The 20,909-nt window shown below is 46.0% G+C and overlaps 1 protein-coding gene and 1 long non-coding RNA gene across 2 annotated transcripts; both read left to right on the top strand.

The window, feature by feature from the left end:
- Positions 1-131: 131 nt before the first annotated feature.
- On the top strand, positions 132-3,683 carry LOC133714545 (proteasome subunit beta type-6-like; the record flags this gene model as incomplete). Its single annotated transcript, XM_062140681.1, has 9 exons — positions 132-327; positions 572-648; positions 741-796; positions 908-980; positions 1,084-1,195; positions 1,667-1,740; positions 2,588-2,686; positions 2,766-2,964; positions 3,330-3,683. Coding segments are annotated over 8 exons (768 nt in total), but the record flags the coding sequence as incomplete, so codon positions are not given.
- Positions 3,684-4,487: 804 nt separating this feature from the next.
- Positions 4,488-6,551, top strand: LOC133718654 (uncharacterized). Its single transcript, XR_009850458.1, has 6 exons — positions 4,488-4,528; positions 4,869-4,979; positions 5,327-5,484; positions 5,585-5,713; positions 5,826-5,929; positions 6,208-6,551. It is a non-coding gene; the product is annotated as an uncharacterized LOC133718654 (long non-coding RNA).
- The last annotated feature ends 14,358 nt before the right edge of the window (positions 6,552-20,909 follow it).

Here is a 20,909-nt window from a genome sequence, read left to right as displayed (position 1 = left end):
AACTCGATCGCCGCCATTCTAGAGCTCCTCATTGCTTCCTTCTTCTACGTCCTCGGCTTCTTCGGCATCGACTCCGTCCAGTCCGTCATCTTACGCGCCTCCCACTACGACGGTGACGACGTCCTCATCAACTCCCGCTGCTGCCCTCCCCCTGCCAAACCCAAATTCGATTTCTTCTGCTTGAGGGATTCGAGTTGATTTTGCTTCCTCCAAAACCCTTTTCAACTCTTCACAGTTCGCCCTCCAAAGCGTTTTGTCCGAGCTCGTTGAAGGACAAGGTTTATAGGATCTTCTGCAGGGAAAAGCGTAAGCTCGCCGGTAGAAAGGGTAAGCTTCGTGATACTTCGCTTTTCTTTTAAGCTCTATCGTGAACTGGATTTTTCGATTTCCGATTTCAGATTTGTTTGGAATCATTCGGTTGTAGAGAAACTGTATTAGAACTATGTCTCCACTGGTCAGTCGCCGCTCTCTCACTCATCAAAACCCTAACTTTTTCTGCTTGAAATTTTCTAAATTCGTCGCCATTGTTGTTTGATTTATAATTCTGCATACTTGTTTGTGCTGTTTATAGGTGTCTATGTTGAGAATCAGTGCTCGGATAAAATCACTCAGCTCACGGATAATGTCTACGTTTGTCGCTCTGGATCGGTACGATTCTCATCTTCGTTACTGCCTAGACCTATCTTAATTTGTTGTCTTTGATCGAATTTTTGAGCATGTGGAGTTTTCGCAATTTGCAGGCTGCAGATTCTCAGGTTGTTTCCGACTATGTGAGGCACTTTCTTCATCAGCACACGTGAGTCTTTTTCAGCCTCTGTGCCTTTTATTTCACTGATTCGTATCGATTTGTATTGCGGTTTCGGGTTAATGGTTTACTGGATTTAATTGTGTATTTGTGTTTGTACAGCGTTCAGCTATGGCAGCCTGCTACTGTCAAAGTTGTTGCTAATCTCATCAAGCTACTGTCATATGGCAACAAGGTTAGGTTTGGTGAATTTCTCGCTTATTGATACTATTGTGTGAGCTTATTTGTAGTTCAATTAGTTGTTTGGGGTTTAAACTGTTGTTTTTTGGGCTTGGCAGAATATGTTGCAAACTGGGTTGATTGTTGGAGGCTGGGACAAGTATGAAGGGGGAAAGATTTATGGAGTTCCGCTTGGCGGCACAGTCATAAAGGTGCCATTTGCCATTGGAGGTATGCACGCTAAAGCTTTTTTATGACCCAGTTCTACAATTTCCTTTTCAATATAGGGAGTAGACATTGTGTGAGTGAATTTGTCTTTGTTTGCTTTGGGTGTGTAAAATCTAGTACTTGTGCAAAACAGTACAGCATATTGTTAATTGGTTGGAATTAGATGCTTAGTGAGTTATGGTCTCAAGTTAGAATACTTGTGAACTTTATGGATTATCATAATCTTGGATTTGGCTAGTATACGTCTGGATTACATGCCAGGAATTCATCTTGTGGTTAATGATATTGGCTTGTATCTACTGCATTGAAGGCTCAGATCAGGATGTCATAGCCTTGTTCTCTTTATATCGTGAGAACTGATTTCAATAGCATGCTTTGGTTCTAACTGGATATGATTTCCACTTTATGAAGGAGGTTCAATTAATGCGATACTTTTGCCTGTGGTTTGACCTGACATATTTTTCTGTGTTATAGGTTCTGGCTCCAGTTACTTGTATGGATTCTTTGATCAAGCATGGAGAGAAGGAATGACCAAGGACGAAGCGGAGGTATGAGTCTCTTGATGTTTGAAGTTTATTTGTTCAGTAATTAGCTCGAAACAAATTGGTCATGAAAAGTACTTGAGTTTCATGGGACTTGACCTGGTTTTATTTTAATCCCCTAAATGACTTGAAAAAATTAAAGGAGATTCTAAACTTTTTCATTTTTATGGATCTGATACACTACATTTAGGTAGTGATGATATCTTTCAAGCTTCTGCTGTGATAGCTAATGTTCAGTAGTTAATTAAGCTAATGGAAAAAAAGGATTGCTTTATGTGCATGATTAAAGACTTGAGCTAATCTCTAGCTTTATACTTCCTTTCCATGGGAAACTTAATTCCTTAATCTCAATGTGGTCCTATCACTGTTTCTCTGGCTGTAGTTCTTCTTTGCACTTGCGTGGGAATTGAGATACAATTGTGTGTGATTTCATTTGTTGGTTAGTTGGTTTGCAGGTTGCTTAGTTAACTGATGATGTATTTACTTTTGGCGTTATCATCAAATTATATTAGTACTCCAAAATGGTATAACATAAATCTGATTTTGAACAGGTTATTTAGCTTACATAATTGTTTGTTATATCAACTTTTTTACTTGAAAACAAGATATTAGTAAGTTTAGGAAAGACCTCCAAAAGTTACAGTTCGCAGTTCTGTTGTAGATTTGACAAGTCTGCAATTCTCTAGTTGCACTTTTCAAGTTACAGTTCGCAGTTCTGTTCTCAAGTTCTTTTGCCTCTTCGAATGAATGATATTCTTACTTCTCTAAACAAGGCATCTGATACCTAATATTTGTTCTGGCAAAAGAGGTTCCATTTTATGCTGCCGCTGATGAGAGGATTATTGAAATGCAGGGAGAAACCTTAAAGGTGCTCAAAGCTCTAGAAGCAGTCGTGTCTCACCTGAGGAAGTTTTTGGTTGATCATAGTGTTCTTCCTCTTTTTGAGAAAACTGTAAGCTTAAATTCTGCTGATGTTTTCTGTGATTTAATTTCTTCGCATTGTTGTTTATTGACTATGGGTGCATCTTCAGTACACTGCTCCAGTTTCTCAAGAACGCCAACCAGATCCCTGGGCTGACAAGTCGTTGCTTCATACTGCAACTCAGCCGTGAGTCGCAATTGGAATCACAACTCCCATCCTCTGGACTTTCCATTTATGGACAAGAGGCTTCTCTTTCTTCAATACGTTCTTCAGGACTTGGCCGTCCTGGTGCTCCTATTGTTACTCAGGTTCGTCTTTCTTACTGTTTCATCCTTTTAGCTTATACTTCTTACGTTGCAGTAACAAAGCTCATTTATGTCTTGACTTGCACTATAACACACAACCACAATCGACTTTATTCTCTTAGCTTTGGCTTTTCTAGTCCTAAACCTGATTTACATGGTATCATTAGTAATATTTGTGTCATGTTTTAAGCTCTAAATCTGAGGTCATGCACTCACTATGAAGTTGTATGTTTTACAAAAGGACTCGGTGTATTTGAGAACAAATGTCTTGATGTCGGTATTTCTTTTTGTTGAGTTTAGTAATACCAAAAATCACTGTCATTACGTTTATGTTGCACTGTGAAACTGACTTTGTCATTCTCTTGCAGGGCCTTGGATTACAAGTTGTGAAATATTTGGCTGCCAAATATGAAGAGCTAGGGTGTGAAGTGAAATGGATGGGCAAGCCTGATAAGGTGATCTAGTCACATTGGTCTGGTTACCGGTGTTAACTTCACTTCATGTGAACCTTTAGCTTAATACATATTTCTCTTGCACTTGACTGCCAAGATCAATTTTGAGCAAGGCTAGTTTTTGCTTTGAAGCAAAGTTTGGTGTTGAAATTTTGTAGATTGTTGCTCATATGTTTCTAGGCTAGCCTTTGTAGGTTTTGGGGTTTTCTTTTGTGACATATGTTCAATCATGAATTTGGAAAGAAAATTAATGGAAAGCCCCAATTTTTGGATGATTATGAAATGCATTTCTTTTCCTAGCAGCAGCTAGATGCAAACTTAGCTCATCACGCTTGTCAAAATGAAGTGAAGTATATATATAAAAGCATAACAAAACAGTAATGCCAAGGAAAACGAAGTCACTTGAGAGTTTAGAAATCAGTATCAAAATGAAAATCGATGTCTTATGATTATCAATGTATCGAGTTGTGTCCGCAGAACCGATGTACTCAAAACCACTGCACATCGATTTTGCAAAACAAAAGCGATGTCTACAATGAAACAACACATCGGTTCTAGAAAAAGCAAGCGATGTACATAAAACCATTGAACATCGTTTTGCTTAAATGAAAACGATGTACTGTGTTAAATGAAACATCAGTCCTTAAAAAAAAACCGATGACGCCTAAAGATACAGACATCATTCCTAAGAAAATAATGTGCCAAACTACATGTAAAAATGCCCACGAACAAACAATACTCATGGCAACTGATGTCTACAAGTGTACTAGACATCGCTTCTGGAATAGAAATCGATGCAAATGTTCACGTAGGTATTGTTCGACATATACTTTATTAAGCATAAAATGTGAAAATATGAAGAATTAGACATACCTAACATACAAAAATATGATGATTATAACGATTATACATCGATTTGTTTTTTAGAATCGATGTTGGTTGTTGTCTGGGACATCGGTTGAAAACGCGCTTATACTGATGTCTATACTTTTCTCTACACCCACTAAGACATCGGTCGAAAATTAGTTTAACATCGGTCCAGAACCGATGTCTATGAACAAAATTCTAGTAGTGATTCCTAGAGAATTGGGAACCTACTAAAAGCTCTTATCTAGGTGAGAATATCAATCTTCTTTTCTTCTTATAAAAGCTCTCTCTTATAAATTTTTTTCTTTTAGACACCACAGACCAAACTATGCATTCTGCAGCGGAAATTTATAACTAAGCTGGAGATGTTGTGATTTACTTATGCTTAATTCTGGTTTACTGATTATCACTTTGTCCGTCATGTTTATTTGGTTGTGGAATTTAGTGCTCATGTTTAAATGGATTTGTGTACTTCCTTGCTTTTCGCATCCTTTGTGTACTTAGAAGTAGTCATGTTCGTAGTCAATGCCACCAACACTTGGGGAGTTATTGTTTTAACTTGAGAACCACCTGCCATTCACTTTGCAGTATTAAAAGCACCTGGCATGAATGTGCTGAAGGTTTCCTTGAGTACACCGCAAGAAATAGCAGATGGGGTTTCAGTATGGGAGTGGTCTGGTGCTGCGCTAGATAATTAAGGTTAAGTTCCCTTTCCGAATTTAACACTACATATTTCTTGATCACACTACCGACCGTTGAAGTGTATTTAAATGAAGTTAAATAGCTCCACAGTTGAGACTTCAATAATTTTCCTTAATTCATCATCAATTTTTGAGTTTATAAAATTTAGATGATGTACCAAGAAATGGCATATATATATATATATATAATGTATGTATGTATGTATGGCTTATATTGAAAAACAAACTCAGTGAGCTATAGGTGGCTTGGAAAATTTGGTGAAAGAGACTCAAAGGGTACTGTACTGTATATGAATATTTCTAGAAATGTAGTCACATGCTTCTTCTTTTTTATCTTGCTTCCAGATATGCCTGCAATTTGCTTCGACAAGGAATGAAACAAATAATAATGAACTCAGAAACCCATGAAGCTAAAGCGTTGGAGAAGGTGGAGGATAAGTAATGAGAACTCTGAAGCATTGGCTTTTATCATTGATGAGAGTTCACTCGCTTACACTATAGAGGTATTTGTCCAGAACCTCTTTTATCATTTGTTTGCTTGATCTTTAATACCTATATTGATTTGAGTTGAATTATTTACTGATCTTTAATATTGTTATCAAGGCATAAGCTATGGAGGAGGTTTCTGAGAATCTTAAGAAACAATTGAACAAGTTAGTGCTAGATGATGAAATTAAACATCTCCTGTAAAAGATATTGTAAACATAGACACAGCAAGGTGCTCTGATAGGGGTAAGTACTATACTTATTCCCCCATTGAGTTGTATCTCTGTTCGTACTAAGACTCATAAACGTTACAACATTTGTTGGCTTTCGATCTCATTACCAACATCATCTTTTGCAGGAAATTGAAGCAAATGAGAAGCATAGATATCAACTCCAACTTGAGGAGGCCATTAGTAACAATGGCAACAAAACTTGCGCATTCTTAGCCAACACAGGCTATTGGTGAGTCCATACTAAAGCAATGCTGAAAAAACTTATATTTGACCTGGTATATCTGAAGCGATTGTTTTCAATTGAATATAAAAGGTTGCAAGTCTCAAGCAAGATGATAGGTGAACATGTTATACATATATTTGGTTAGAAATGCAAGGAAAAATAATGGTTTTCCTATGAGTGGCATTGGTTTACCAAACCTACATTTTTAAAAGCACAATGTCTAGGATTCAAATATATGCTATGGATTTTCTTTTGGCCTAACAATTATGCTTTGTTACTTATAGGGTTAATGGCTAATGCTGAGCTTCAATTCAAAATGGCAATGAGGGATAAAGTCATTAACAACCAACGGAAGGCGGTGAGAAACATATGAGACTTGCTGATGATTAGTTACTCAATATAACCGTACAATCATGCACCTCTGCGAAGTTTCGAAAAACCAGAGTAATGTAGGTGAAAGTGCGGGGATTTTTTGTTAGATTAAGGAAACATATATACTTGAGCTACAAAGGAGGTAACTCTCTCAGTTTATTTGTAAGGTATATGATTAATTAGGCACTGCTCTTTTGATTCACGTCAACTTGAAAGTGAATGAATCCATATTGGTAATATAATTAGATAATGAATACCTTGCTGGATAAAGTTTTTAAGCTTAGGCAGAAAAGTCTGCAAGTGATCAATTTATCTTTTATATGTTCGTCAACGTAACATAACTGCATTTTCTCTCCCAGTATTTGGTTGTTGTTACTTTGAATTTCTCTTCCTTTTTGTACTCATCAAGTGTTCTATAGCTGGACCAGAACTTTCTGTTTTTGTCGAACTATTAGTCTATTACGTATAAAATTCATGAAAAAATAATCAAACCCGCAGCAACGCGCGGACGCTTTTTCTAGTCTGATTAAAATGAGGACAATATTCTACTGTCACTAGTAGTGGGCCAATTGCTCACCATTTTGTTGCCCTAAAGTTGATTAAAAACATTATGTCTAGAATGACCCAACATTTGTGATTTGATTTCACAATGTTTAACTAATTAATTTTAAATGGAAAGCACATGTGCTTTTGAGTTTTAGAAAATTGTTAATGCTCAAGATTCAGGGGTGACCTAATCTCGTTAACGCGGACACGGGTCTTGAGTCTCGGTTGATTTAGTGAGGGGAAGCGTTAGCGTTACCTGTGACGTCGGGAGGGAGACCGAGGTAAGTCAGTCAATGTATTTATGTTGACAGAATAACGTTAGATAAGTATTAAATGCGTAATCGATTAGGAGAGAAGAAGAGACATTTTATAGGTAAAGTGAGGAGTGACATTCACTTTGTTTCCGATATGGGACCGATATGCTTCAATTATGCTTTTCGGACCTCTCTGAGAGGTCATGTTCACGTGGAGCGTGGCGGCGCCTCAAGGCGTCTTACTGCCTGAGGCTTGGCTCGTCTTGCGGTGTTTCCGGAGGTCACACCCATGTGGTCGTTCTGACGATAGGAGGTAACTCCAAGTCGTTACTGATTATGCTCATCAGTGCCTTGTATGTACAAAAACAGTGTTTAGTGCTAAGAAGTGATGTATTTTGTTTTTTCTCTCTTTCTAAGGCATAGCTTGAAATCATCTCGATATAGCTAGAATATAGACATTTATACAAAGATACAATTCCTCAATCTAAAATTTGAATCTTGTTGCTTTGGCAGAGTAGTGAAAAAATGCACATCAATTATTGGTCATTGGTACCCCATCTTCATTCATGAAATACACTAGATTAATCCAATTAATTATCAAGGACAAGAGATATGGAATTTCTTCATCATTGCCTTGATAGCTGATGCACATGAGCACATCAGATACATGTGTATTGAATCCTAGTGAATGAACCAAAAAAAAAAACAAGAATTACTAGACCTCAGCTACAGAACCAACAGAAGTCGATGGATCGACAAGTGAGTTTCTGCAAACTGGGCATGTGGGGTGAAGCAGCAACCATTTATCCACGCACATTTGGTGAAAGAAATGGCCACAATTAGGGACAGATCTCAGTACATCCTTGTCTTCAAAATCAGCCAAGCATATGCAACAAGAAGGAGAAGTACATGAAATTGAATTAAACATGTGCAACTCGGCTTCTGAGTAAAGCAGCTTTGGATATGCACATATTGTAGCTTCCTCAAGGCCTTGTTCAGTTGTTGCAGATGACTCATCATGATCTGACGGATTGACCACGGCTTGCCGGCGATGACAGTAAGAAATTACAATGATCAGTATGATTATGGCAAGAACACCAATGAAGACTCCACCAGCATCCTATAGTTCATCCCGATCCATTTTCTTGGCTGATGCACAACCATGCAAGAAAAGGGTCTATTCTTTTTCATTTTTCTTCTTACTGATTGTTGGGATAGAAAACGAAATGTTAACGTTATTATGTATGAGATGGGAGGGCGGCGATTTGTAGATGATTACTTTTGTTTCGGTTTTGGAGCTATACTATCTGTATCTGGTGAATGAACTCAGTTGGTATCTGGGGTCTGTTCCAGTTGTGGAGTTTCCATCTGTCATAGTTTATATTATCTATCATTTTCTTTACAAGGGAAGTTGGCCCTAATTGGTAGACAAGATTGCTTTGTAGTTCCAGATGTCAGAAAACTAATTTTATTATCTTTCCTTGGACTTGGAACGTGAGTAGATAGCAATTAGGCCTATTATTTTATTATTATTTTTCTTCTAACAAATTGGTTTTCTTCCTGATTGTAGCTATAGAAGCTGGAAAGTTGAACGGCACATTAATATACTAATACGTCGAGCATACTAGATTTGATACAAATATAGATTGATTTCATGCATAAGTAGATTAGCTTGACTTGAGACTAAATCCCTCACTAGCTTGTCCCCCCTTGTATTCGATAGTTTCATTAATCAAGACTTGAGGGCAGCCGCACCAGCCTTTTATTAAAAAAAAAAAAAAAGACTAGCTTGACTTGAACTCAAATCAGTCTACCCGTGTATCGAACTAATATTTCTCTGTATTAAATTAGTGTAGTTAATGTATTGGTACATTAAACGAATCCATAAAAATTATGTATTTGATGCATTATCTGTTAACTTGACATTGTTTTATGCAAAGGAGGTCCTACGTGACTAAGACGACTAGACGATTAAACATATGCTTGGCAGATTTCTTTTTCTTTTTAGTTTTTACTCATCTATACTCCACGTTTTGAACTGTTAAATTTGATCATATGTCCTAAAAAATTCAAAGTGTATATTTATTTTTGAATCAAATCAAAACAATTTCATTTAACTAAAGCCAGAATGACCGTTACATATCCTTCCGCTGAAATTGACTAGACATCCAAGAAGTTGTGGTTGTATCACGATGGTACATAGGGATAGACCACTCATTAGACATCTAGTACTCACTTATTAAAAAACAAACCTACAAACTATGATAATAGTAAGACATAGTTTAACAACAGAAAAGAAAACAAACTAAATTTCTCCTTGCCCTTCAAGCTAAGGCTAGGAGGTTTTGCCGGGTATGTTAAGCTCAATACCTCGTCAGCAACAACTGTCACGCCCCGACTTTCAAACACAAGTAATAAACAATTAAACGAATACAAACACACCGGACGTGATGGTTGGGACATCAACACTAAATACCTGTAATTTTTTTCCTTAAAAACAAGTACTCGATAACGTCCAGAACCCACACTAAATATCTGTAAAATTTTTCTTTAAAGCCAAGTTCTCAATGACGTCCATAACCCACAATGTCAATACAGAATCGTTCTTTAGAGTCACATATTACATTGCATAAAGTTTACGAATTAAGTAGCGTTAACAAAATAATAAGTAAACGCTCATTCTGAGCTTACCATAAAATGAAAGTCTAATAAAATCAGAGTATAACAAAATTAGCTTCCAACTTTTACAGTTGCGACCGCAAGACTTCAACTTCAGCTACGATTACCCTGACTTGCAGGATTAACCCCTACACCATTGAATAGTGCACCGGTTGCAACAACAAACCTGGTAAAGCTTTCTAAGCTTGTAAGCAATAAAACAAAAACACATGCTTAAGTCATCTCAACCTAAACAAGCAATAAGCATATATCACAACTACAACCATTAGTTTTATGTCCTTCCATATCATGCTTACATAGGTCAACTCGTGACTAAAACCCACATGCTCTGATTCTCAACCTAGCATCTAATTACACAAATTTTTGTCAAACAAAACCACCTCAAGAAATGTTTGAAATCATTGTAACGCGCAATGACGAATTACAAAATCACACTTCGTTTGTCTCAACAAAAGTAGTTGTCACCTCAGTGATATTTTGTTAATGTCTAAAAGTTCGACGGTAGCTGAACCTTTGTTAACGCTAATCCGGTGGGCGGATTGATACTTGTGATACCCTTAAAGCTTCCGCTACCTGTCAAGTGAAATACAGAGGGCGTCAGAGGGAGACCGCGCTGGGCGGTCTTCAACTCTCCGATGCCTAAGTTAGTCAATGTATTTATGTTGACAGAGTAACAGTAGGTAAGTATTGAATGCGTAATTAATGAGGAGAGAGGAGAGAACCTTTTATAGGTGAGGAAGAGGTTGATCTTCTCTTTGTTTTCGATGTGGGACTGATGTGCTTCAGTCCCTAGCTCTGGGAGCTACTGATGCTATTTTGGTGCGGCGTGTGGCGGCGCGTCGGCGGTGATCTGGGGGTGATCTGACGCTGAGGTTGTAGCCCGCCTGGCGGTGTATCTGTATGTCATTCCTTTGGTTGGAATTAGTATCCTTAGCGGTACAATGAGCATGGCCCATTATAGCTAATTATGCTTGCAAATGTACATGTATGTACAAGTCCCCCAAGTCCCCAGTCAAGGAGGGCAATCTTGGTTGGGGAGTTGTTCGGCGGTTTGAAGCGTTTTCTTCCGCTAGACTTGCAGGAGCATAATTAGCGTCAGTGCGTTGTCAACCATGTATTTTACTGAGCAAACGCTTTATACCCTTTCGGGTGGGCCCCTGCTAGGCCCCCCAGGGAGTCCCCCACTCCCCGGCCAAGGTAGACCTCCGGATGGTCGTCAAATTGTTTGTTGAGGTGGAGCTGCACGGAGCAGAGGGTGTTGGGTAGCGAACCCAATCTTAGTACCCGAGTGACGGGGGTCAACATGCCTGATCAGGGCTGGCGTAGCCTGTTGACACAAGTCCCCGTGTCCCGTAGGGACCGTCTGACCGTAACGCCGCGTGGCGGTCGTTGTCAGAGTGTGGCGTGGCCTCTGGATCCGCCGCTGGCGGATATCCCCCCGCTGGTTGCAGCAGGAAGCAGCGTCCAGTAGACGTGCCTGGCGGTATTTTATTGAGCGATACTGCGCTGAACAAAGTACGCAACGTGCAAGATGATAAGGGGCTCCGCTAAAGGTGTGTAGCGGAAGATGCCTCGCTTGCAGGATGACAAGGGGGAAGTTCTTCTGGCGGGGTTTCGCTCAGCGGAGACTTCGTCGCTTGGAAGGTAACAAGGGAGAAGTTCCGCTGGCGGGGTTTCGCTCAGCGGATACTTCGTCACTCGGAAGATGACAATGGAGAAGTTTCGCTGGCGGGGTTTCGCTCAGCGGAGACTTCGTCACTCGGAAGATGACAAGGGAGAAGTTCTGCTGGCGGGGTTTCGCTCAGCGGAGACTTCGTCACTTGGAAGGTGACAAGGGAGAAGTTCCGCTGGCGGGGTTTCGCTCAGCGGAGACTTCGTCAGTTGGAAGGTGACAAGGGAGAAGTTCCGCTGGCGGGGTTTCGCTCAGCGGAGACTTCGTCATTTGGAAGGTGACAAGGGAGAAGTTCCGCTGGCGGGGTTTCGCTCAGCGGAGACTTCGTCACTTGGAAGGTGACAAGGGAGAAGTTCCGCTGGCGGGGTTTCGCTCAGCGGAGACTTCGTCACCTGGAAGGTGACAAGGGAGAAGTTCCGCTGGCGGGGTTTTGCTCAGCGGAGACTTCGTCCCTTGGAACGTGACAAGGGAGAAGTTCCGCTGGCGGGGTTTCGCTCAGTGGAGACTTCGTCGCTTGGAAGATATGACAAGGGAGAAGTTCCGCTGGCGGGGTTTCGCTCAGCGGAGACTTCGTCACTTGGAAGGTGACAAGGGAGAAGTTCCGCTGGCGGGGTTTCGCTCAGCGGAGACTTCGTCACTTGGCGGTTGGGGAAATCATCGCAAGTGGTTACTTCCACCAGACGCTTCGTCTGGTGGTGGTTGACACGTGTCCAGCCCGTATAGGGTTAGCGTGTGGAGGCTTGTCTCCTAAGCCTGGCCGTCTTCTCGCCATTAATAACAGTAATTATGGATTCCGTAACTGAGGCGACGCCTCGGTTAATCCGGAGAGTAAGTGGAGATCCGCGACACGTGTACGGCTGGTGTGTGATGTTGTTTTTTAGCGGACGGCTGAGAACGCGCTGATGTTGACATAAAAGGGGGGGAAACTCAGCGAGATTTGACACTTTGGTAAAAGCTTCAAACTCAGTCGTCGTCTTCTTGCTCTGTTCGTCCGAGACCTGAAGAAAGAGGTTGCCGGAGCCTTGATATAGCGTTCCTGGAGAAACGACGATCTCACCCCCCTAAGATTGCTGCGCACCATCACATCGTAGTCTTCACCACCGAGGTTGGTACCTGGATTCTCTTTTCCCTGTTTCATTGAATCTGCTATTTTCTGGGTTTTTGTTGTTTTTGGGTTTTGGATGGTTTCTGTTCTTTGGCGTGTTCTGAGGTGTGAAGTGAGGTTTTGGGGGGGGGGGGGGGGTTGGGTTATGGTGGTTGGCAGTGAGTTGGTGTTTAGGATGAGCTAGATGGTCGAATCTGGGTTGAGTGTGTTTGTTCTTATTTTGGCATTTTCTGGGTAAATTGTTCTTGATGTTCTTGGCTATAACTGATGTAAGAATAGGCTAGATCAGTGTTTGTGCTAACTGGTGTGGGTTTTAGGGTTTGGGATGGCTAACGTCATAGAGATTTCAAGAAGTGAGGATTCCGGGTCTGACGTGCCGTTCAGCGCGGCGGATAGGATATTTATTGACTCGTTGCGTCCGTCTGCCCATGCAGGAACCTCACTGCCAGAACCGCTAGAGGTTGAGCCGCTACAAACCATACCTTGGGAAGTAGCCATGGGTCGTGGTCCACGTCCAGAGAGCTCTAGGGCGGGTGAGGCCGCTGCTGCCAAAGCGAGGCGTGATGAGCGCTTGGCGAGCAATAGCGCTGCCAGCGGCTCCGCCGGGGAAGAAGAAACAGCGGGGGAGAATGTCGAGTCAGCGTGGTTCCTCCAGGATGGCATCGCCGTTGAAGAGGCAGGAGGGCGGATGAATGCCGCCGCCGTCACTCGAATGAAGAAAACGTTCCGGCTGCCGGGCTCGGTGAAGCTGCGCCAGCCGTCGGTAGATGAGAAGGCGTCGATTCTCCCAGAGGGATTCGCGGCCGTGCATGAGGCGATATTCCGCCAAGGAGTGACGCTCCCGCTGGTGCCAAATCTCCAAATCTTGGTGTGCGAGTTTGGCCTTGCCTTTGGTCAGATTTGCCCCAACATGTGGCGGTTGATGCTGGCGATGAACTCGCTGTGGCGGTTGTCCGGGTGCGAGGGACCTACTGTGGCGGAAGTGCTGCACTTCTACGAGCTGGTCTACGTGAAGCGCCAGGGTTGCAGAGGACAAGTGAACCTGAGCCGCCGCCAGGGAGCGCCCAAGCTGATCGAGAATCTAAGGGATTCAATGTCCTACTGGCGGGGGACCTTCTGCGTCGCCACAGAGGGGTGGGAGTATCAGGCTGGGGCGAGTGATGAAGGGCCGACGTTTAGGATTAAGTCGGAGTTCCAACCTATCCGAGGTTCGTAACCAATTTTCGATGACTGCCTCTGGCGGGTGTTTGTACTTTGCGGACGTACCTTTACTAATCGATTTGTTTGTGCAGCGGGACTGCGGTACAACCTAACGCGTGAAGAGGAGTGTCGCGTGGCGCGGATCCGGGGTTGTTGGCGGAATCGTAACCTGCTGGACTTTCGACTGCTGACCGGTTGGGAGTTACTGGTTGGCCAGCAGCTAAATCGCTCCGTTGGTAAGACACTTCCGCCATACTGCTCCTTGTTGTAATAAGTAGCCCAGACTGACTGGCTTATGGTTTTTTGGTTTTTTTTTTTTTTAGAAACTCCGCCAGGTAACAAATCGAGCCGCGACGCTTTCGAAAAAGCGATGGATCGTGCGGAGATTGACAATTTCCTGGAGACAATGTACGCCGAGGGGTTGGCGGCCCGGAAGACCGTAGTGAACCCCGTGACACTGGCGCTGAGCCAGTCCGAGGTTCCGGTGGTGCTGCAGATGCCGCTCCATTCTCACCTTGGTGACGACGGCCTGCCTGTCGTTCAGGCGGGGGCCCAAGTGGTTGGCGGGAAGAAGGGATCCGCTACCGCCGCGCCGCAGAAGGAACGGGTGCCTGCCCTCAGGCGTGGCCCTCAAAAGGAGAAAGTGGTGCAGCCGGCGGGGGCCGTTACCGCGCCAAGGGAGGAGCCGCCGGCGAAGGGACCGAGGGCCACCGCCGGGAACCCAAGGGCGCCCGAGAGAAAGCGCCGGCAGATTGACTCTCCCGACGGGGAAGAGGGGGAAGACGTGGAGACGATTGGGGCCCGGCATCAGAAGAAGGCCCGCCAAGCTCCGCTAAAAGCTGCGGTAGTGGAGGGAGAAGCGCCCACCGCTAGCAACCTGGACTCATTTGCCGCCTACGCGGAGTTTATGACAGATGGCGAGCGGGAGTTCCTCTTCCACCTGTGCGAAAGGCTAGGGTTTGGAGGTCTAGCGGGGATCTCACGCCCGACAGCGATTGACCAATCGCCCTACAGCTCGGCTTTTGGTCAGATATCAGCTGGGCTGCACGACAAGTTTGAGGCGGCGAAGAAGCAGCCTCTGGTCGAAGGGGAGCTGAGGGAGGAGATTCAAAGCCTCCAGAGGGAGCTGGCGGAGACAGAAAGGCGGCGGGTCAAGGCGGAATGTGACTTCGCCGACGTCCGTGGTAAGCTCAACGTGGCCATCGAGTGGGACTTGGAGAGGAATGACCGCGTCATTAAGTTGGAGGAGGATACCGCCCTGCTGCAGGAGCGGATAGCCGCTAAGGACAAGAAACTGATTATTGTGCAGCGGGAGTCCGTCGCCAAGGCGACCGAGCTGAAGCGGCTGGAAGGCCAGGTTGCCCGCCTGAGGGCTGAAGAGGATACTGCCGCGGCCGCCGCTGTTGAAGCATTCAAGCAGTCGGCGGAGTATGCGAAGGCGATGACCGAGTCAGCGAAGGCCGGGGCCTTAGCAAACATAGAAATGCTGCAGCGGAAGGGCGCCATCGACTTCGCCAAAGCGTCACAGCCCGATGCTCCGCCGGCCAAGAGTGCCCCGTCGGAGAAAGACGTCGTGCCTGCCCCAGCGGGAGGCGCCCGCTCAGGCAGTGGAGAAAGCGGCTTACATCAGGCGGAAGGGTCCCAGCAGACACCCAATCCTACCCCGTCGGAGGTGTTGCGGGCTGGATTCCTGGCGGCGCACACCCGGGCGGACGGCACCATAGAGACCCCAAGTCCGACAGCTCGAGGGTCCGATCAAACTAGTCGAGCGATCGTGCCGCCGCCCGCTGAAGCAGATGATGCCGAGGGCAACCCCTGAGGCCAGCTGGGACCGCATTGTACTCTCTTTTTATTTTTGTAGCCGCTGAGGCATAATAAATGGAATGAAATTTTTCGAAGTTGTGTTTGCTATGATGTGTTTGTACCTCTAATATTTGGACCTATATTTTTCTTGTCAGTCAATGAAACATTAAAGGAATTAAGATTGGTCCAAGTGCACCACGTAGAGGACGAGGTCCGCTGACGATTGCTGGCGTAGCCAGTTGCCCTCAGTGCCAGACTTGGTAACAATGGTTTGAATAATTCTTCGTTTCATTGATAGCTGATTGATCAGCATGTACAAAAGTGGGGTAGTACCCGTTGGGTAGCTTCCCTTAGCTAAATATTGAACAAAAAATTCAGCTAAGTCAAGATGCTCTTGGGTAGCGGTACGACTACTTGTAGTAATACCGAAGGTGTTCGGTATTCCAAGGGTGGGTCGACGTGACGCCATCCTTGTCCATTAAGTAGAAGGTGCCTGGGCTTACGACTTCCACGATTTTGTATGGACCATCCCAAGTTGGGCGGAGTTTTGTTGGTGGCGGAATGACTTCCTTCATTACCCAGTCCCCCAATTGGAGGTTCCAGGCCTTGACTCTGGCGTTGTAGAAACGCGATACCCGTTGTTTCTTTTGCAAGTTGTGCAAATGGGCCCTGTGTCTTTTTTCTTCTAGGAGGTCCCTGTCCAGGTTGACGCCGTCGCTGTTGGTGTCTGGGCAGTAGCCTTCGACCCTAGTGGTAGGCTGAGTTACTTCAACAGGTAGGACAGCCTCTGCTCCGAACATCATACAAAAGGGTGTTTCGCCGGTGGCGGAAGTTGAAGTTGTCCGGATGGCCCATAGAACTTCTGGCAGCTTCTCCGCCCATACACCCTTGGCGTCGCCGAGTTTCTTTTTGAGCAGCTTCTTGATTATCTTGTTTGCTGCTTCAACCTGGCCGTTGGTTTGGGGATGGGCGACAGATGCGAAACTCAACTTGGTGCCCAAGTTGGCGGTAAAGGAGATGAGTTCCTTATTGTTGAACTGTGTGCCGTTGTCTGTAATGATTGTATGTGGGACACCATAGCGGCAATAGATGTTCTTTCACAGGAAGTGAATTACCTTGGCGGTAGTTATTGCCGTCAGTGGCTCCGCCTCTATCCACTTGCTGTTGTAGTCGATGGCGACGATGATGTACTTGAACTGGCCCTTGGCGGTTTGGAACTTTCCCATCAAATCGAGGCCCCACATGGAGTGAATCCATGGGCCGATGATGATTGACAGCGGTTCTGCCGGTGCATGTGGGAGATCTGCAAACTGTTGGCATTTGTGGCAAGACCTCGAAATCCGCCGGGCGTCATCACCAAGTGTGGGCCAGAAGTAGCCCTGTCGCATTGTGCGATTGGCCAAGGATCTGGCGCCCAAGTGGTTTCCACACTCACCGCCGTGGATTTCTCTTAGAACAACCTTTCCCTCTTCCGGGGTTAGACAGCAGAGGTTGGGATGGGTGAATCCCTGGCGGTAAAGCTTGCCATTCTGGATGTTGTAACGGGTTGCTCTCCGCTTGAGCTGTCGTGCCTGGACCTTGTCCTCCGGCAATGTGCCGCTGCGCTTGTATGCGAAGATCTCGTCCATCCAGCTGGGGTTGACCTCAATATTGAAGATCTCCGCCAGGGTCTTTGTGATGCTTGGCTTGTCAAGGCATTCCACTCTTGTGTCCGCTGGACTTTGATGTGGTTGGGCGGTTGCCAGTCTTGCCAGTGAATCAGCCTTGACGTTCTTTTCCCTGGGGATTTGTGTGATGGTGTGAAATTTGAACTTCTTGAGCAACGTTTTGACGTACCCTAAATATGCCGCTAACTGTTGGTCCTTGGCTTGGAAGCTGTCGTTGACCTGGTTAACGACTAGTTGAGAGTCACTGAAGATGTTGACGCTGTCAGCCCCTGAGTCAATGGCGAGTAGCAGGCCGGCGATGAGTGCTTCGTACTCCGCCATGTTGTTGGAAGCTTTAAAGTTGAATTTCAACGCGTATTCCGCGTTCAGTCCCCCGGGTCCTGTTAAGATGACTCCAGCGCCGCTGGCCTTGGCACTAGCGGAGCCGTCCACATGCAGGTTCCAGTCTGAGTGCAGCGGAGCTGCCTCCTCAGCGGTGACCATTTCTGTTCCAGGCTCTGTCTCGGTGCCGGGTTCTGGCTGACGCTCGGTGAGTTCAGCGATAAAGTCCGCCACCGCCTGGCCCTTCATGGCGGTTCTTGGCTTGTAGTCGATGTCGAACTCACTGAGCTCGATGGACCACTTGCTGAGGCGCCCTGAGTGTTCAGGGTTCTGCATCACTTGCCTCAGCGGTTGATTGGTTAACACGTGGATCGTGTGAGCCTGAAAGTATTGGCGGAGACACCTGGCGGCAACGATGAGTGCGAGGGCTAGTTGTTCCAAGGGTGGATACCTTGTTTCTGCCCCGTTCATGCCCCTGCCGGCGTAGAACACTGGGAGCTCATCTTGGCCCTCCCGCCGGACAATGGCACAGCTTACCGCCGATGTTGAGACCGCTAGGTATATGAATAGTGTCTCTCCTTGCACAGGGACAGAAAGGAGAGGGACTGCCACTAGGTATTCCTTCAGGCCCTGGAACGCCGCCTGACACTCTGGGTTCCAGTTGATGATTTTCTTGTGAGTTGTTTTGAGGAGCTTGAAGAATGGGGCGCACTTATCGGTGAGTCTGGAGATGAATCGAGAAAGGGCGGTTAACTTGCCCTGGGGGCATTGGACGTGCACCTTATACTCAGGGTCCGCTAGGTCAAGTATTGCCTGTACCTTGTCCGAGTTAGCCTCGATGCCTCGCTCGCTAACAATGTAACCCAGAAACTTGCTGGCGGTGACTCCAAAGAAACATTTTTCTGGGTTGAGGTGCATACCATAGGCCAGGAGAATGGTTACTATGATTTTGAGGTTTGCAACATGTCCGCTGGCCTTTACGCTCTTAACTAGCATGTCGTCCACGTAGACCTCGATGATTTTTCCCAGATGTTCAGCGAACATGGCGTTCATCAACCGCTGATAAGTTGCGCCGGCGTTCTTCAGACTGAAAGGCATGACATTGTAGCAGTAGAGGCCTTTGTCGGTGGTGAAGGTGGTGCATTCCTGATCGCCGGGATGCATCCTGATCTGATTGTATCCGGAGAAAGCGTCCATCATGCTGAGGAGCTCATGTCCGGCGGTTGCATCGACTAGCTGATCGATACGGGGTAGCGGGAAACTATCCTTTGGGCATGCCTTGTTGAGATTTTTGAAGTCGACACACATCCGCCACTTGCCGCTGGACTTCTTGACCATAACCAGATTGGAGATCCACTGGGGATAAATGACTTGGCGGATGAATCCAATGCCCTGGAGCTTGGCAACCTCCTCTCCAATTGCCCGGTATTTTTCTTCATCAAAGGCCCTCCGCTTCTGTTTGATGGGATAAAAGGACGGTTTGATGGTCAGCTTATGAGTGATAATTTCAGGAGAGATACCTGGCATGTCCGCGTAGGACCATGAAAAGACGGCAGCGTTATCACGCAGGAACTGAGTGAGCTCCGCCGCTACCTCTGGGTCTAGCTGGGCGCCTATGCGGACCGTCCGCTCAGGGTGCTCGTCCGAGATGCAAATGACCTTCAATGATGTTTCCTGGTTGACCAGTTCCTTCTTTACATACTTCTTCTCCTCATCCCTAGGATCCTCAAAGATATCTGGTGGTGGTGCCTGATTACCCACCGTCAAGATCTCATGGCGGCGCGCTGAACGTTCTATAGTTGTTGAATAGCATTCCCGAGCCAACTGTTGACTTCCTCTCACACAGCCCGTGTCGTTGGGTATGGGCAATTTCATCAGAAGCATGTATCCGGCGATGATGCACTTGAGCTTGTTGAGTGCCGGCCGCCCAATGATGGCGTTATACGAACTGAAGCAATCGACAATGATGAATTCCGTATGTACCTCCGCCATACATGGACTAGTGCCAATAACCAGCCTCATATAATCCGATCCCAGCGGTTGTGTGACGTCGCCGGAGAAGCTGAGCAGTGGTTCGTGATCTTGGAGTAGTTTCATGTTCCGCTTGAGGTTGTTGTAGCAGCCGTTGAAGATGACATTGACAGCGGACCCACTGTCCACCAAGATTCTCCCTACTGAAAATTTGCCAAGAATGGCGTCGACCAAGAATGGGTCGTCATGCGGTAGATGCACTCCGCGCTCCTCCTCCTCTGAGAAGGTAGTAGGTTCCCATCCTGATTTCGGGAGCTTGGCGGACCTCTCGTAGCGGATGTTGCAGACCTCCTTTGGGTGATTGGCGCGTGCATAGCGCTTTCTGGCTATGTGAGACATGCTGGTGATTGGAACGCCGCCATCGATGGTGTTGATGCGGCCCAAGGTCTCAACGTTGGCAATTACTGGTGGTGGTTGGCGTACCTTGAACTGCTCCAGCTTGCCGTCACGGTACAAGGTCTCAATGGCCGTTTTGAGAGCATTGCAGCTGTTGGTATTGTGGCCGCTGTCCTCGTGGTACTTGCACCACTTGCCGGTGTTCCTGGGTTTGCCCGTCTTTGGGTATTTTGGAGGGGGTGGCGGTGGGATCTGATCCTTGCACTGATTGTAGATGTCTTCATATGAGGCCGTGAGGACCGTGAACACTGCGTACCGCTGCGAGGACTCTGCCTGTTTGTTGCGGTTATCCCCATGGGTTGGGCGGTTGCCCTTGTTGTAATTCTGGTCCTTCTGCCGCTTGTTCTGGTGGTGGCCCTGCTGCCACTCCCTCTTCTTGTCAGTTGGCGGTGTTGAAGGGGTCTTGCTAGCGGTTTCCTGATGACTGGGGGATGGCCGGGACGACTTTGTTGGGTTTGCCAGTGGCGGTGGGGTTTCTCCATATGTAATGAATTCCGCCTGGGCGTGGATGACCGCCTCACTCATGTTGTGGTCATACGCCGCATTTGGGTGATTGTAGTTGAGGTGATAGAGGAATGGCCCCTTGAGAAGTCCCTTCCTGAAGGCCGCCAATGCCATTGTTTTGTCTAGGTTGCGGCACTGAGACGCTGCCGCCCGCCACCTTGTGACGAAGGCCTTCAGTGATTCGTCCTCCCCCTGCTTGACGCTGAACAGTTGACTTGTGTTGTGATGCCCGGCGGACAATAAGATGAACCGGGAGAGGAAAGTGTGTGATAGTGCATGGAATGAGCTGACAGACCCCGGCGGACACTCAAAGAACCAGTTCATTGCCTCGCCATCCAACGTCTCGCTGAACAAGTGGGACAAGGTGGCGTCATCGAATCCCTTGTTGTTGGTGACCTTCTTGAAGGTGTCCATGTGGACGAAAGGATCAGACATT

Source organism: Rosa rugosa, chromosome 6, assembly GCF_958449725.1.
Source record: "Rosa rugosa chromosome 6, drRosRugo1.1, whole genome shotgun sequence".
Classification (NCBI taxonomy): domain Eukaryota; kingdom Viridiplantae; phylum Streptophyta; class Magnoliopsida; order Rosales; family Rosaceae; genus Rosa; species Rosa rugosa.
The sequence above is the reverse complement of the archived record's forward strand: the minus strand, read 5'-3'. Positions and strand labels throughout refer to the sequence as shown.